Source organism: Cetorhinus maximus, chromosome 16 (assembly GCF_964194155.1).
Source record: "Cetorhinus maximus chromosome 16, sCetMax3.hap1.1, whole genome shotgun sequence".
Lineage (NCBI taxonomy): Eukaryota > Metazoa > Chordata > Chondrichthyes > Lamniformes > Cetorhinidae > Cetorhinus > Cetorhinus maximus.
Genome location: NC_135894.1, coordinates 10,917,966 through 10,935,951, shown reverse-complemented (window position 1 = coordinate 10,935,951; position 17,986 = coordinate 10,917,966). Strand labels below are relative to the sequence as shown.

At 41.4% G+C, this 17,986-nt stretch overlaps 1 protein-coding gene across 1 annotated transcript; it reads left to right on the top strand.

The window, feature by feature from the left end:
- The first annotated feature begins 1,515 nt into the window (after positions 1-1,515).
- Positions 1,516-17,703, top strand: LOC144691354 (pyruvate dehydrogenase E1 component subunit alpha, somatic form, mitochondrial). The gene is made up of 10 exons (XM_078559368.1): positions 1,516-1,602; positions 2,964-3,137; positions 4,322-4,448; positions 8,484-8,575; positions 8,754-8,846; positions 9,838-9,993; positions 11,173-11,244; positions 13,624-13,691; positions 15,366-15,474; positions 17,188-17,703. The coding sequence occupies exons 2-10, from the start codon at positions 3,048-3,050 to the stop codon at positions 17,350-17,352; spliced, it is 972 nt and encodes a 323-aa protein (XP_078415494.1). The 5' UTR covers positions 1,516-1,602; positions 2,964-3,047; the 3' UTR covers positions 17,353-17,703.
- The last annotated feature ends 283 nt before the right edge of the window (positions 17,704-17,986 follow it).

Sequence of the window (17,986 nt, the reverse complement as noted above, 5' to 3'; positions counted from 1 at the left end):
CGTCAAAAAAAGTACTGCGTTCTCTATGAAAGCGCTTAGAGACAGCACTGAAGTTGTGACTCAATATAAATGCAAGTTCTTTCATTTCTTTAGAATATTTGCTGCTCAAGGGATAACTCCTGTTGTGTGGTTTCCTCGACTTTGAGCTTGTAGTAAAATTTAAAGCTGTGTCGTGTATCTACATTCTTGACAGGAGTGGTATTGTCCTTCATGTCATAGCATGAACACACCAAGCCATTGAATAGTGGCACATGAGTTCATGCAAGCAACCCTCCTCAGTTTTGAGATGCTTCTTAAACGTTTTACTAGGAAAGAGCAGTGAGCAGAAGCCAAACGCTTCCTCCGTGCAGTGGAAGTCCGGGGGTGGGGGGTGGTGGTGGTGGTGGTTGGCAGGAGGAGGGGTGAAATTTGCCAGCACCCTTCACCCTATGTTCTTTGCCAGCAATTGTCTGAGTGACACTGATAGAAATTTGGAAACCGATCTTGGACCACTCTTAGCGGATGGGGAGGATGTTCTGGCCAAACACACACACAAACGTCAGCGTCTTTTTAAAAGTTTATTTTTACTTTCTAATAGTCGCTTTGTCGTACAGAATTTAAGTATTGCTGAAAAAAGAGACATTTTTCATTGAAGCTTTTCATCTTACACTCATCAGGACAATTCACAAGCTGCTGTTCTCTTGCACATTGTCCTGAAGAGTACAAGACAAAAATATTTGACCAAATTTATTTTTTTCAGCAATATTTTTACTTTCTCTTCGTGTCCTTTATTTTTACACTGTTTTTACACCATCGCAGCCCCCTATTGTTAATTCCACCCAGCTGTCCAGTCACCAGTGGAAATTGTTCAATGATGCATAGTCAAATTCCCTTCCGAAGCAGAGATCACAATTCTAGGTTACAGGTCTGCTGTTTTAGAGATGGTTTTGTTTTTTTTTGAATAGTTGAACATTCAAGAAAATGTAATTGTGGGTCCCAATCTCACCCCAGGGTTTGAGCAAATAATCTAGGCTGGGGCTTCAGTGCAGCACCAAGGGACTTGCCGTACTGTCAGGTTAAAATCAAGGTCTATGCTCGTTCTGATGGTTCATGCCATATCTTTTGAAGCAGAGCAGGGAATTCTTCTGATGTCCAGGCCAACTTTCTTCATTGATTCAACACCACCAGAAGCAAACTAACTGACCATTCATCATTCTATTTTTAGGGCCACCTTGCGTTCTGTTCACCTGCCTAATAAGAGTGTAAAGTAATTCATCACGTGCAAAATAATTCTGATAAAGCACTTTAGTTGAATTCAGTGATCCATTATTCCTGGTGGGAGTGAGAGCCCAAGATAATGCTGTGACACTATAATAAGCTGCAATTCCATTCGCCAGTGCTCTTGCTGGGAATGCAAGACTGCTGCATTTGCCCACCTATAGATGCTGGTTCGTTCTTTCTAACTCTCACTTGCCTGTGCACTTTGCCATGGACTTGATTTCTTTCTGTTATTTATCATTGGGCGTTTAGAATTCTGTGTTTCATTTCTTCCAGCCTGCCAAAGCTCTAGTGGGATCTCGCAATTATGCAGATTTTGCATCTGAAGCATCATTTGAAGTTAAGGTAATTTTTTGTGTTATCATCCCTTAACCATGATTATTTACAAAATAGTAATTCTGCTTCAGGTAGAGCCTTAAGCTTCCTTATTTGAATACATTGGAAGATTAGAGAAAAGAAACACAGCTGAATTTGAAAGCCAGTGTACGCTATGTAATGTAAAATGAGCATGTCAGTGACTCGAGGTAGTGCTGTCGGGAGAAACTTGCTACTTTGTTTAAAAATCCTTAAATTTTAAATGGAGCATTCTACATATACTCATTAATTTTACAAAGATTCTTCAATATTTTTCCATCAAGGAAATGTTCTCTGCTACAAAATGTCTGCTATATGCTCCAGTGTTTGTATGTTCATTTTAACCTTTCAGAAGCATAGAAAATATTTGGTGAGAACAGTGTCATTTCCCTCAACTAATGCACCTCAACATTTGCCTCATCAGGGGTTGTGCCCCAGAAAGACCTTGCAGAAGTATTCATTAATTGGAGCTCAAATTTGTGCTCTAAGTTTCTTATGCATTTTGTGGGGATGGTGTTGTTAAGAAGACAACACTAAGCAAAAGCACACAATGGCCTCTCATCAATTTTATTTAAAGTTACTGTGTGTTTGCAACCGATTCTAATTTTATTCCTTGCCTAGTATATGGTATGAATGCTGATTTGGAATAGGTTAAAGGCACCGATTGAAATTATCAACCATTTTAAGGACGTGATTTTCCCTGCACCTGTGCCTCCATGTCGGAATAGCCTGCTTACGTTCTTCATCCAGACTTGTGTGGAGAATGGGTGAAGTACAAGGCAGCCCCAATATCTGTGGAACTTTATCATGCCTTGTGAAATTACCTTGGGGAGAGCAAGTGGAAAACAGAAAATTGGAAAATGAGGGCAAAGGTCTATCTGAGCAGATGGAAGCGATTTGCTGTCATTTTTGATCATTTTGGCACATTTCCAATAAATCCACATCAGATGTTTGCCTGCCTCCATTCTTATCACCCACCATATGTTTCAGGGAGGAAAAAACAGATGAAAAGGTATGTTAATACATAAATCACGAAGTCAACAAGTCCTCACCAATAATTCTGCTGAAGCTTTGCTCAGTGATAAATCTTTATTTTTCCAAACTCCAGAGACAGTCAACATTAAGATGACTGATTCAATCCAGTACAAAATTCACATTAGCCCAATTTCTGTATGCTCTGATACTCTAGTTGTCCACTTTCTTCAGAATGATTTAGTACAACCCCAGTATATAGAACATTTATTGGTTATGCGCTCATAATTAGCATTTTTAGGAAAGCCTTTGTTTAATATTTTCTGCTGTAGTTATTGCTGTTTTGGATATTTTTCATAAAGAATTGTTTTTAAATTTAGAAATGTGACTTGCATCGTCTTGAAGAAGGTCCTGCAACCACAGTTGTCCTGACCAGAGAGGATGGCCTTAAATACTACCGGACAATGCAACTAATTCGGCGTATGGAGCTGAAGGCGGATCAGCTGTACAAACAGAAGATCATCCGTGGGTTCTGCCATTTGTATGATGGTCAAGTATGTAAAAGGAAATGGAGCCAGAATGGCTCCTTCAATCAAGTGCTTCCATTAACTTATCTATAAAGCAAGATGTTTAGTCATAATAAAAAGTAAATCCTAGGATCACAATAATTATACATATTCACGGTTCTTAAAGTCAATGGGGAAACTTTCCATTGTTGGGCTTCTGTAGAAAAGTGATTTTTAGATGCTTATTTATGATTGTGCTCTAAATATTGTGCATTGAAAACCTCCCTCCTGCAATGTTGACGTTGGAGTCTTGTCAACATGATTCAAGTTTAAATCGCAGCATTTAATGGCCATCATACAGAGGCTCTGCTAAAGGGTAGGCTTGAAAACCTCAGATAAGGTGCCTAGCACGAGAACAGGCTAATGGAATTGATCCTTCCCACCTAACCCACGACGAATGGCATGCTAGATACCTGATGTTTATCCTGCCAATTGCGGAAGACATTGTGAAATGGTCAGGTTGATTGTTGTAAAATCTGATGAAAGGTCATTGACCTGAAACACATCCTCTCACAGATGTAGCCTGACCTGCTGAGCATTGCAGCATTTTCTGTTTTTATTTCAGATTTTTAGCATCTACAGAATTTTGCCTTTGTGTTAGAGACTGATTGTTGCATTATGGATTTCCATATTATTCATTTGCTGCACTCTCACTGATTATATTTTTTCTTCTATTTTTCTCATTTTCTAACTTTTGTTTCCATTTTGCTTTTTGCTCTTGCTTATGTTTTCTTCCTCTTTCTAATTATGTAACCTGTAGTACTGCTAAAACCAGTGGTTTTTGTTATATCTGTATTGGTAGTGTTGGTCTGAACTGTTTGCTTTGAAAATACAGCAGTATGAAGTTACTATTTGAAGTTGGTCACAGTAGTTAACCTTAATATTAAATCATGCTGGACCAGATGAAAAGTCTGTGCTATTACATCCATTCGTTCCATTGTACCCTGTACTTCCTAAATAATGCATTATAGAATTACTATTTGGCCTACTTTTAAGAATATTGTCTCACATACGACACTTGGGTGCTCACAGTGTGCTCACAGTTGAAATCCGGCCTGGGTAATCTGTGTGAGCACAGGCAGAAGTCCTAGTGATCTGTTACGAAAGTGTTGTGTTGAATTGTGACATACATGAACTCCTAACTGTAAGACTATTGCATTTTTTTATTGCAGGAAGCTTGTTGTGTTGGAATCGAAGTTGCAATCAAACCAACAGACCACCTTATAACAGCATATCGGTCTCATGGCTACACCTACACACGTGGGGTCTCTGCCAAAGAAATTCTGGCTGAACTGACTGGTAAGCAAAGTAATGATGAGCAAAACTTGCACCAGTTCATAGGATTGTGAGAAATCGGAGTACGAGTTGGCCATTCGGCCCTCAAGCCTGGTCGCAGTTAGCATCAGCTATACGTGTGAAACTGGCCGTCAGGATTTTCCTGCAGGGAGTACGTTCTTTCACAATATGAGGACACATTTACAATACAGTGCGCAATACAATAGTTTTTCACAACCTTCTGATATTCATTACTGTGTAATTTTAATGTGTCTCATGTATATCTGTGTCCTTTTTGTAACTTAGTCCTTCCATCCACACAACATACTGTGCCTGTTAACTTAGTATCATCTGCAGACTTGGATGAACAATGCACCCCTAGCTAAGCTGATCCAGTACAGCTACAACACTGACATCTACCCGGCTATGTGGAAAATTGGCCAGGTATTATCTGTACATAAAAAACAGGACAAATCAAACCCAGCCAATTATCGCCCCATCAGTCTACGCTCGATCATCAATAAAGTAAAGGAAGGGGTCATCAACAGTGCTATCAAGCGGCACTTGCTTAGCAATAAACTGCTCCCAGATGCCCAGTTTGGGTTTCTCCAGGGCCACTCAGCTCCTGACCTCATTACAGCCTTGGTTCAAACATGGACAAAAGAGCTGCACTCTCGAGGTGAGGTGAATGTGACTGCCCTTGACATCAAGGCCGCATTTGACTGAGTGAGGCATCGAGGAGCCCTAGCAAAACTGGAGTCAATGGGAATCGGGGAAAATTCTCTGCTGGTTGAAGTCATACCTAGCACAAAGGAAGATGGTTGTGGTGTTGGAGGTCAGTCATCTCACCTCCAGGACATCTCAGCAGGAGTTGCTTAGGGTAGTGTCCTCGGCCCAGCCATCTTCAGCTGCTTCATCAATGACCTTCTTGCCATCACAAGGTCAGAAGTAGGGATGTTCGCTGATGATTGCACAATGTTCAGCACTATTCACAACTCCTTAGACACTGAAGCAGTCCATGTCCAAATGCAGCAAGGCCTGGACAATACTCAGGCTTGGGCTGACAAGTGGCAAGTAACATTCGCGCCACACAAGTGTCAGGCAATGACCATCTCCAACAAGAGAGAATCTAACCATTGCCCCTTGACATTCAATGCCGTTACCATCACTGAAGCCCCAACTATCAACATTCTGGTGGTTACCATTGACCAGAAACTGAACTGGACTAGCCATATAAATACTGTGGCTACAAGAGCCGGTCAGAGGCTAGGAATTGTGTGACGAGTAACTCACCTCCTGACTCCCCAAAGCCTGCCCACCATCTACAAGGCACAAGTCAGGAATGTGATGGAATACCCCCCACTTTCTTGAATGAGTGCAGCTCCCACAACACTCAAGAAGCTGGACACCATCCAGGACAAAGGAGCCCGCTTGATTGGCACCACATCCACAAACATTCATTCCCTCCACCACCGACACACAGTAGCAGCAGTGTGTACCATCTACAAGATGCACTGCAGAAATTTGCCAAGGCTCCTTTGACAGCTCCTTCCAAATCCATGACCACTACCATCTAGAAGGACAAGGGCAGCAGATAGATGGGAACACCACCACCTGGAAGTTCCCCTCCAAGTCAGTCACCATTCTGCCTTGGAAATATATCTCCATTCCTTCACTGTTGCTGGGTCAAAATCCTGGAACTCCCTTCCCAACAGCACAGTGGGTGCACCTACACCACCTGGACTGCAGAAGGCAGTTCACCACCACCACCTCAAGGGCAACTGTGGATGGGCAATAAATGCTGGGCCAGCCAGCGAAGCCCACATCCCGTGAATGAATAAATAAACTCTATTTCTTCATCCAAGCCTTTGGTATATATGGTGAAAAGTTGAGACCCCAGTACAAATGCTTGGGGTACACTACCTGTCACATCCCAGGGTCTAAGTTTAGAAAAAAGAGCCTGACACTACATGTTGGTTATAATTTGTAGGAATATTGTCTCGCACACGACAATCCAAGCTCCCTAGCATTGGGGATTGGGCAGGTACCCCAAAGATGCGCTGGGGAACCTCTCTCAGAAGGTAAGGGTTTGCAGGGCAATTGCCCAGAAGCACAAACTTCCACAGGGCAATTGCCCTGCCTTGGAAACCATCTGAAAGTGCGAATTAAATGGCAAACTTCGGATGGCTCCGACAGGGTTACACCAAATGTTACTCAGGAAAGTTAGAAGAATTAAAACCTCTCCTCGTTTCTGGGTAACTATTGTAAAGACCCAGACTGACATCCACCCCCGCACAGGACTACCCTCACACCCATGACCCCACCCCTGGGGCTCCTTCCACCCCTTGACTAACCACCACCTTTCACACCCACACACCACCGACCCACCATGGGATTCCATCCACCTGCATGAACCCCCCCCCCCCCCAACCAAGTGGGCCCAGCACTCAGCCCCACACACCAGCCTGAGACCCGACCCCACCCCCACAACCTGACATCCACCACCTCCCCCAGGCCTGACCCAACTCCCCCAACCCTGCAGGCCCGATCTGACCACCACCTACCCCTGGGAGGGCAGACCTATGCATATTCACCACCCACAAGCCCGCAACTGACCTGATTCTCACTGCAGGCCCAATCTGACCCCTAACCACACCCCTGCCCCCAAGGCCCATCCCCGCCCCAAGATCCCTTGAGGCCTGACCCCCCACCCCACTGAGATGCGAGCCTCACCCCCTGAACACTGACCCCCCTGGACCTCTGATCTTCCCCAACCCCATCCGCACTGCCGGATCCTATCCACTTACCTTAGACACATACCTCCTCCCTGACCTGGTTTACAGCAGCTAGTGCCGTAAAAATGACGCGGGTCTTCCTTCATTTCAACGGAGCTGGAATTTGATGCCTAGCATCGGGAGCACCGAGCGCTGCCTGGATCTCACCCGGCCCGACTCAGAGGTCGGGCGAGATACGATCAGAAGAAAAATCCCATAAGTATTTGGGCACGGAGTGACAATCTGACGCTGATTGCCACATCGAGAAAGCTAGGCCCCGTTATTTCCCACTCTCTTGGCTCTTACACACCATCTTTCGTTTAACATCATCAGGTCAAATGTGGGAATGTTCACTGATTATGTTCAGCACCTTTTGCGACTCCTCAGATAGTGAAGCAGTGCGTATCCATAAGCAGCAAGACCTGGAAAATACCCAGGCTTGGGCTGACAAGTGGCAAGCAACACACAAGTAACAGGCAATGACCATCTCCAAAAAGTGAGAAACCAGCCATCTCCCCTTGACATCCAATGGCATTACCATCACCGAATCCCCCACTATCCACATCCTTGGAGTTTGCCATTGACCAGAAACTGGACTGGACCGGCTGGCTACAAGAGCAGTTCAGAGGCTGGGAATTCTGTGGTGAGTAACTCACCTTCTGACTCCCTTTCCTCCATCTACAAGGCACAAGTCAGGAGTGTGACGGAATATTTTCTATTTGTCTGAATGGTGCAGCTCCAACTACACTCAGAAGCTTGACACCATCCAGGACAAAGCATCTCACTTGATTGGCACCCCGTCCACCACCTCCAACATTTGCTCCCTCCACTGCTGACGTACAGTGGCAGCAGTGTGTTCCATCTACAAGATGAACCGTAGCAACTCACCAAAGCTCCTTCAACAGCACCTTTCAAACTGGCAACCTCTACCACCTCAAAGGAAAAATGCAGCAGATTCATGGGAACACCACCACCTGCAAGTTCCCCTCCAAGCCACACACTACCCTGACTTGGAAATATTTTGCTGTTCCTTCACTGTCACTGGGTCAAAATCCTGGAACTACCTTCCTAAGCACTGTGGGTGTACGTACACCTCATGCAGCAGTTCAAGAAGGCAGCTGACCACTACCATCTCAAGGGCGATTAAAGATGGCTAACAAATGCTGATCCTGCCAGCAAAGTTCACATCCCGTGAAATAATTAATAAAGAAAGGGATATCATGAATATAATAAGACCCCTGGTTTCCTTTGGTACTCATGAAAATGATATGTTTGCTCTCAACAGGTAGACGTGGAGGTTGTGCTAAAGGCAGAGGTGGCTCTATGCACATGTATGCTAACAATTTCTATGGTGGCAATGGCATTGTTGGTGCACAGGTAAGGATGGGTCCATCTATATGATTACACTGGTTCAGAGAATGTTTTTGATATAACATGCTGTGCAGATTAATTAATGACTATGGAATAAAGCTATGACACCCGGTAAGCAATATAATTTTGCTAAATGGGAATGTTTTTGCACAAAAACCTGATTATAGTTGTTCCTTTGAATTAGGTTCCTCTTGGAGCTGGAATCGCACTAGCTTGTAAATACTTTGAGAAGGACGAGATATGTGTAACTTTGTATGGTGATGGTGCAGCTAATCAGGTAAAGCATGCTTTCCGTTCATTTATGTAGTTGTGTAATAAGACAGGTAATGCTGCAGTATACCACCAAGAACAATGTGTCAATACACCATACAGTAATAAGCCATTGACATCTGGATATGAATGTGGAAATTTTGACTGTGATTGGCAGAGGCAAGCCAAAATTGCTGAATTCAGCTTTGACTGCAATCCACTTTAGAATGCATCAGATGTGTTTATACTGGGTCAATTGCAAACCGGAATGTTCATAAAGTATTAAGTTCTCCAGTTTCCAAATGACTATTTAAGCAAAGTGTAAGACTGGAGTGTCCAATCTCTGTACCCAGAGCCTGACTACAGCCCTTGCTGCCCAAGAAACTCAATCTTATCAGCACTTATGCTATTTTTTGATATATTGTGTGAGCCTGGAGGTTAGTAAAGGCTGCTGTTGCCTCAGCATTGGAGAAATGGTAAATTAGAAAACAAGATCTGCTTATATCAGCAATTTGAAGTATATGCAAATTATAGGGTTCCTTAAACTTGGTATGCTGTTATGAAGTTTTATAAGTACACGTCTATACAACTAGGAACATGGCAATAAAAACAAAAGTGCTGCAAAAACTCAGCAGGCCTGGCAACATCTGTGGAGAGAAAAACAGTGTTTACATTTTGAGTCCGTTTGACTCTTCAGAGCTGGACATGTTGGGTGTAAGAGATGCGCTTGATTCACACTGCAGCATTGTTTGGAGACAGTGACTGGTGAGTAAGGTTTTGTAGAAGTGCACTGGCTCATGGAACTATTTTATCAAATCTGTAACATTCTGTGTATTGATTTTTAGCCAAGTTTTGAAAGAATGAACTTGATGGTTGGATGGATTGCACCCTAAATTTTTGAGGTGTTGCCAGGGGCTGTGGAAGTGAGAGGAAAATTGTACTGGAATTTTTACTCAAATACTTATTTTGTCATTTAATCTCTTTCTACCGCATTATTATTTTAATCTCCCACCTTTTAGGGCCAGATCTTTGAAACTTACAACATGGCAATGCTATGGAAGCTGCCCTGCATATTTATCTGTGAGAACAACAGGTATGGCATGGGTACCTCTGTGGAGAGAGCAGCAGCCAGCACAGACTACTACAAGAGAGGTGACTACATCCCCGGCCTGAGGGTAAGATACCCTGACCTATTCTAGAATACTACACAAGTATTGTAAATAAGAGACAATTCAATCTGCTTTGCAATATACATGCTATTCATTTTATACCTAGAATGACAATGTCACAGTTATTCCACTTCTGTGCTAGTATTTTTAACACAATGCCTAATTACACTTAACATTACAGAATGGCACATGGGCATTCAGTTGGACAACGATAATATTCTAAGCAAAGAAAATTCTTCTTTTAAATAAAGCGATAAATTAGCAATGTTTTTTGGCATATAAACTATTATTTCTTATTTTCATATTTCTTTTGTTTTTCTTTCATTTAAGCACACTGTCTCACCAAATGTTAGAAATTCCTCTGAGTCATTGACTCTGACGAAAGATGTTTTATCTGACTGTTTTATTACATTATTCAATAAGCGGACCATTTTCGAGCTATGCCACCTACTAAAATATGATAGAACTTGTGCCATCTCTTTGCTTGTACCCTCAAATTGCATCAAGTGCTGTTGGTGATGGGTTTCATTTCAATCACAATGCAGATGTACACAACTAAGGCATGTATCATGAATAATGCGCTTTTCCTAGATTGAAACATATCAACATTTTGGTTGGCTCTTAACTGCCCTCTGAAAAGGGCTAGTAAGCCACTCAGTTGTCAAGCTCGCCATCTTCTTAAGGGCCGTTAGGATGGGCAATAAATACTGGCCTACCAGTGACGTTCACAGCCCATCAATGAATTTAAAAAATATTTGTCGAGACCCTAGTTAACATTGTGTTCAGTTGGGTAACAACTGCAAAGTGCTGTGCATATTTTTATTTCCTTTTATACAATTTTTGACTGCTACTTGTTATTAGACAGAAGCACATTGGTTTATCAAAGCGTTTATTTTTTAATTGCTAAGGGCAGTGTGGCATTACCGTTTCTTGGTGCACACTGTCACCAAGCAGCAAGATGCCATTTGGTACCTACTGTTCTTCATATATTATGCAGCAATCCTAGAAGCGTCAGCCGCACCCAGATTACTGTTAGAAGCAGCACTACTATCTCCTGGCAAAGGAACAACACAAGAGAACAAAGAATATGGGAGAAAAATAGAACAAAAACACTGATTCTTAAGGGTATCTTTGCAGTTGCATCTGTGGCATACATGAATTCAACTTGCACAATTCCATTTACAGGTCGATGGCATGGATTTATTGTGTGTTAGAGAAGCAGCAAAGTTTGCGGCAGATTATTGCAGGTCTGGAAAGGTAACACAAAAATTGTCATGACTGGAATATGTGAACTTCACTCTATTTTATAGTTAGAAATGGTTCAATTGTTGGGGTTGTGAAAAACATTGGATTTCCTAAGGCATTTAGTTCAGAGAATGTCATTTATGTCACTAAGTCTATAAAAACAATTTGTGGTTACATGACACGTGCGAATGTTCAGGAGCATTCAGTTCAGGTGTGAATTGCTCAGAGGTTTGGACATAAATCTTGAGTGCGATTTTGTAAATGTTGAGATTAGTTTATCTTGTATAATGCCTACTGTCATCTGCAACTTTTATAACTTGTTGCAGTTCAGATAAAACAAATACATCCCTAATAAATGATGAAGAAAGATTATTTGTATTACATTAATTAGAGACTAAGAGCCTATTATGCACTATTGAATAATTTTATGGGAAGTTATAGTCCATAATAGGTAATAAAAGCGTAATACTGTAGATGCTGGAAATCTGAAATAAAAACAGAAAATGCTGGGAAAATATGGTCATATTGGTCATGGTGTAATATGGTCATGAGTCATATTGGACTTGAAACGTTACCCTGTTTCTTTCTCTGCAGATGCGACTGGGCCTGCTGAGTTTTCCCAGCATTTTCTGTTTTTATACCGTAATAAGTATCTAGGATATCTACAAGGCATTCATCTCATTGAAGAGTTCAAGCAGCACCATGAACCATTATTGCTTACTTGAGCTACAGTAAAATCCTTGAATTCTCTCTGCTATATTTGTGTTTTTTCATATTGTACTGAAGATTCTCTAGAGATGGTTTAATTGCATTTTTTTTTTTGCTGGTCGGTTTTAACAATGAATGCCAGTAACCACTGCACTTTGTAGTTGATAACATTCATCCACTAAAAGTTGACCTTGTGATAACTCTCAGTTGGCTCTAGGGAAATAAATTGGGATGTTCTATAAAGAGAGTATTTTACAATCTGAAATTAGAATTTTAAAGGAAATTAAACATAGAAAATAGAAGCAGGAGTAGGCCATTCGGCCCTTCGAGCCTGCTCCGCCATTCATTATGATCATGGCTGATTATCCAACTTAATAGCCTGCTCCCGCTTTCTCCCCATATCCTTTGATCCCTTTTGCCCCGAGAACTATATCTAACTCCTTCTTGAAAACATACAACGTTTTGGCCTCATCTACTTTCTGTGGTAGCGAATTCCAAAGGCTCACCACTCTCTGGGTGAAGAAATTTCTCCTCATCTCAGTCCTAAATGGTCTACCCCGTATCCTCAGACTGTGACTCCTGGTTCTGGACTCCCCCATCATCGGAAACACCCTTCCTGCATCTACCCTGTCTAGTCCTGTTAGAATTTTATAGGTTTCTATGAGATCCCCCCTCATTCTTCTGAACTCCAGCGAATATAATCCTAACCAACTCAATGTCTCCTCATGTCAGTCCCGCCATCCCAGGAATCAGTCTGGTAAACCTTTGCTGCACTTCCTCTATAGCAAGAACATCCTTCCTCAGATAAGGAGACCAAAATTGCGCACAATATTCCAAGTGTGGTCTCACCAAGGCCCTGTACAATTGCAGCAAGACATCCCTGTTCCTGTACTCGAATCCTCTGGCTATGAAGGCCAACATACCATTTGCCTTCTTTACCGCCTGCTGCACCTGCATGCTTACCTTCAACGACTGGTGTACGAGGACACCCAAGTCTCGTTGCACATTCGCCTCTCTCAATTTATAGCCTTTCAGATAATAATCTGCCTTCCTGTTTTTCTACCAAAGTGGATAACCTCACATTTATCCACATTATATTGCGTCTGCCATGTGTTTGCCCACTCACTCAGCTTGTCCAAATCACCCTGAAGCATCTCTGCAACCTCCTCACAGCTCACCCTCCCACCCAGTTTTGTGTCACCTACAAATTTGGAGATATTACATTTAGCTCCCTCATCTAAATCATTAATATATATTGTGAATAGCTGGGGTCCCAGCACTGATCCCTGCGGTACCCTACTAGTCACTGCCTGCCATTCGGGAAAAGACCCGTTTATTCCTACTCTTTGTTTCCTGTCTGCCAACCAGTTTTCTATCCATCTCAATACACTACCCCCAATCCCATGTGCTTTAATTTTAAGAAGTTTGTATGTACTTAATAGGAATTGCAAAGAGAAAATAACCCCATAATAGGAGGAGGATGTATGAGAAGTGATGACAGCAGTTAAGTAGTCATGACATTCCAATGGTTAAACTTGCTGTATGAATCCTTCCATGAGGTGAATACCCTGTAGTAATTCCAGACACCTGTTATGCTCTATATCTTCCTATGTATTGGAATGGCCATTATTAAGAATGGCTTGTTGCTATGTTCATTGAATTCTAATACTTGTTCAATTTCAGGGCCCTATCTTGATGGAACTACAAACCTATCGTTATCATGGACACAGTATGAGCGATCCTGGTGTCAGGTAAAGATATGTTGGATCTGAATGAGATATTAAAGCCCATAGATTACCGTGCAAGCATCAACTTTGAATCAGACATTGGCCCATAATAAATCCTTCTACAAAAATGGATGCTCAGTGAATCATAGACACCTGTGTTGAGTTTCTTGCTCAAGGTCCGAATCATTGAGGGGTTGCAAACGGTCATTGGCCCTTTCTTTGCTATTTTGTACCATGTTCCTCTGTTGGGCGGAGAAAGTAACTGATGGAATGTTAGAATACCAATCAATTGTGTGTAATGTTGTAGAAACAAGATTGCTGTTTCATGCCAGAAGGTCAGAATTACAGACGTAAAAGCATGCTTTTGATAGATTTTGGAACATATATAGAGGGATGTTGTTTAATATAAGAAGCTTATAAGAAGTATGGTTTTGAAATGGGCTGAATGACAGAAGTTGGCATTTTTCAGTCACTTAAGGCTGCTTCTAATTGGTTGTGCTTCAAATTTCACCAGCAGCTTCATAATGAAGGAGATATGTAAACTGGGAGTAAATTTGCTGCACAATGAGCTCCTTTTTCTACTGGTCACTGGCTGCACATTTTGTGTCAAGAACCAGCGTGCATTGCATGAAGTTCAGAGATACTGCTGTTTGTATTTGGTGCTTTTATTGTATTTGACTCCTTGAAGGAGAAGTGTCTTCTGCTGATTATAGATTAGTACAGCACCGGAGGAGGACATTCAGCCCATCAAATCTTCACTGGACCCTTTGGAATGTAGTCCAGTTAATCCCACTCCTCTGCTTTCTCCCCATATACTTGCAATTTTTTCTCCTTTAAGTATTTATCTAATTGTCTTTTGAAAACTAAATTGGATCTGTTTCCAACACCCCATTAGACAAAGCAGTGCAACTCATACCATTTATTGGCATCTTTTAGTCACATTTTATTACTGTTTTGAATTTCTACTTGGAGACAGTAAACCTGTAAACAACATTTTGTATAGTAGCCCTTAATGTACCATCCAAAAGTTGTACTTAACAAGCCCTCTACTCCTGATAATTCTACTGGAATGTCATGTCACAGGATGGAAGTTCGGTTTTTAAAAAATATCTACTCCCAGTCTACCTTTAACCAGTAATTCTAAAATATAAAATATCAACAAGGACAACTGAGAGGCTCCCATGCAAGTAACCCTTTAATAACACTGATACCATGGGACACCTCATTTAAATATACTTCAGCCGCTACTGCAGTAAACTTGTTTTAATGTTAGGGCGCTATGTTTATCCCATGCAGGAGTGGAGAATTCTAATTCAAGTTGGAAAAATTAAGCAAAATGATAGTTCACAAATAAATTCTGCATAATTATCCTTCCATCTCCCCTCAGTTATTTCTTCTGCTTTGCTGCATCAAACCTTTTTAAATCTCTACTGATTAGCTCCACTTCTCCAACAATCTACATTATTCCTCCTTTGGTATTCATTTCCTCAGATTAAAGTTCACAAAATAACTTCTAATGAGTGAAAAGTTAACCAAGTTCAAAGACACTCATGATTATTAAGAAGAATTGAGCAACAACTTCTTAAGGCTCCCAAATTATTGCTCTCTTCGATTGGATTTAGTCAGTTCCAGATATCAGAGAAAAAGTTGATGTCCTGCAGCATGTTGTAAATAAATGATTTTAATTGAACTTTGCAGTTACCGTACCAGAGAAGAAATCCAGGAAGTGCGAAGTAAAAGTGATCCCATTACTATGTTGAAGGAGAGGATGCTGAACAATAACCTATCCAGCATAGAAGAGCTGAAGGTAAGTTCCTGTCCGTGGCCTTAGCTGGTGGCTTGAATGTTGACAAATGATCGTGTGCATTAAGACTTTGATTTTAAATTAACACATACTGATTGTTTGTTCATCTCACGACTGGCGTTGAATAGTTGTCGAATTTGCCTACATACATTTCAAAAAGTGCATTGAAATATTTTTGCATGAACGGCACGATGTAAACCTAGGTATTAATATGAACAGGGATTAACTCCGGAGGCCAGTTTACTCCTATCACCCATTCTCCATTTTACCAATTTGTGGAGTGATTTTTTTTTAGGTCTTGGAGGTAGGATGAAACAAGCTACCTTAAAATTATAATGTAAAAGCAAAATACTACGGATGCTGGAAATCTGAAACAAAAACAAAAATACCTGGAAAAACTCAGCAGGCCTGACAGCATCTGCGGAGAGGAACACAGTTAACGTTTCGAGTCCGTATGACTCTTCATCAGAACTAAGAAATATAGAAATGAGGTGGAATATAAGCTGGTTGAGGGGGGTGGGACAGGTAGAGCTGGATAGAGGGCCAATGATAGGTGGAGGCAAAGAAGAGATTGCCAAAGATGTCATAGACAAAAGGACAAAGGGGTGTTGACGGTATTAGCTGAGGAATGTGCTAATGATGACATTAAGGGTAGAAAGCAGGACGAGCAAGTGATAGGTGGAGGCAAAGAAGAGATTGCCAAAGATGTCATAGACAAAAGGACAAAGGGGTGTTGACGGTGGTGATATTAGCTAAGGAATGTGCTAATGGGGACATTAAGGGTAGAAAGCAGGACGAGCAAGTGACAGATAGCCCTAGTGGGGGTGGGGTGGGGGGAAGGGATCGAAATGGGCTAAAAGGTAGAGATAAAACAATGGATGGAAATACAGCTACAGAGTGCATGTTGGGTATTAGTGGGGTGGGATGGGGGGAACAAATGGAGGTGTAATATGTGCAAAAGTTTGACAGAGGAGCAACCTCTGACATTGGTGATTAGGAATTGAGAAAGAACGATGAATTAGGTTAGAAAACTGAAGCAAAGGAAGGATGACTGGGAGCAGGTAACCTGCTTTTAAAGAGGAAGAGTAAAGAAACGGGGACAAATAGTCAGATTGTGAAGGTGAAAATAGTTCAGTTTTCAAAATTGTGAAAGAGCACCTGACTTTTTTGCAGCTGGATGTTAAATGTTTCAAAAACAGAAATAAAATAAAAATGGGCGAATGCTGCATGAAACAAGGAACGAAAATTCTGGATAGGTACATCTCATCAGTCGGCATCTGAAAAAAAAGATAAAATGTTTCTATGTGACTTGAAAGGGTAATGTCAGTTTTGGATGCTGCCTGACCTGCTGTGCATTTCCAGCACTTAGTTTGTTTTGGAGAAAATTAGAGTCAAGCACTGTAAACAGTAATTTATGTGTACGTAGGTGTAATGTAAATGAAATTGGTCTACAGCATTACCTTGACAGGCTTGGTAGCCTGTTCTGCATTGTGACCAATTTTCCTTCCCATTAACCCCACTGGCTCCTGATTCACAATGAGCTCAGTTTGCACTACTGGGATAGACCATTATCATCCCAACGTGTACAAGTGCAGTGAAGTAAGGGCCTATCCCCCAGTGATGCTGCATTTTCATACCATTTTACTGCTTGGTGTTTCACAGTGTTGCTGTGCAATGTTTCATTTGTAGTTGCGTAACATTTGTGTTGTTTTATAGGAAATTGATGCTAACGTCAGGCATGAGGTGGAAGAAGCAGCACAGTTTGCCACCACTGACCCTGAACCAGCCCTAGATGAGCTGGCCAACAACATTTACTGCAATGAAGCAGCATTCGATGTTCGTGGCACCAACCCATGGATCAAGTATAAATCTGTCTCCTAAAAGCAGCAATGCCGTTTGATTCTGTTACATGACCACCTACAACCAACATGTCCATTCTCAATTGGAATCTAAAAGTCAGGTTCATAAAAGATAAAACTTCAGTTAAACAAAACTGCATATTAAGAAAATTAGGAGTTTTTACTGTATGAATTTTCCTTCATTTTTTTAATGTACGTATGCAGTTTATTAACCAAATGAATCATTTATTTCCCGTGATTTATTTGATATCTACCATCATGCAATAGGTTGTTTATAATCAAGGGTGTGCCTTGGGTTCATCCGAGCTGCTGCTGTTTTGGTTGATAGCTGAAATGCTTGACATCAGTGTAATAAAGATATATCTCAAAATTAGATTGCATTGTGAAATGGTGGTTTTGTGAATTTTAATTAGAACTCCTTTATTTTTCAGAGTCTAATTTAAAGATGTGTGAAAGGTTGGTAGGTGTTCAAATTTGTGTTTCTTTTCACTAAACCTTACCTAAAGCTCCCTCTGTCCCAATAAGCCCAACTCCCTGCTGAACCAGTGCAACATATTAAATATGTGAACATACAAATTAAGAGCAGGAGTAGGGCACTCGGCCCTTTGAGCCTGCTCCGCCATTCATTTAGATCATGCCTGATCTGATTTCAACCT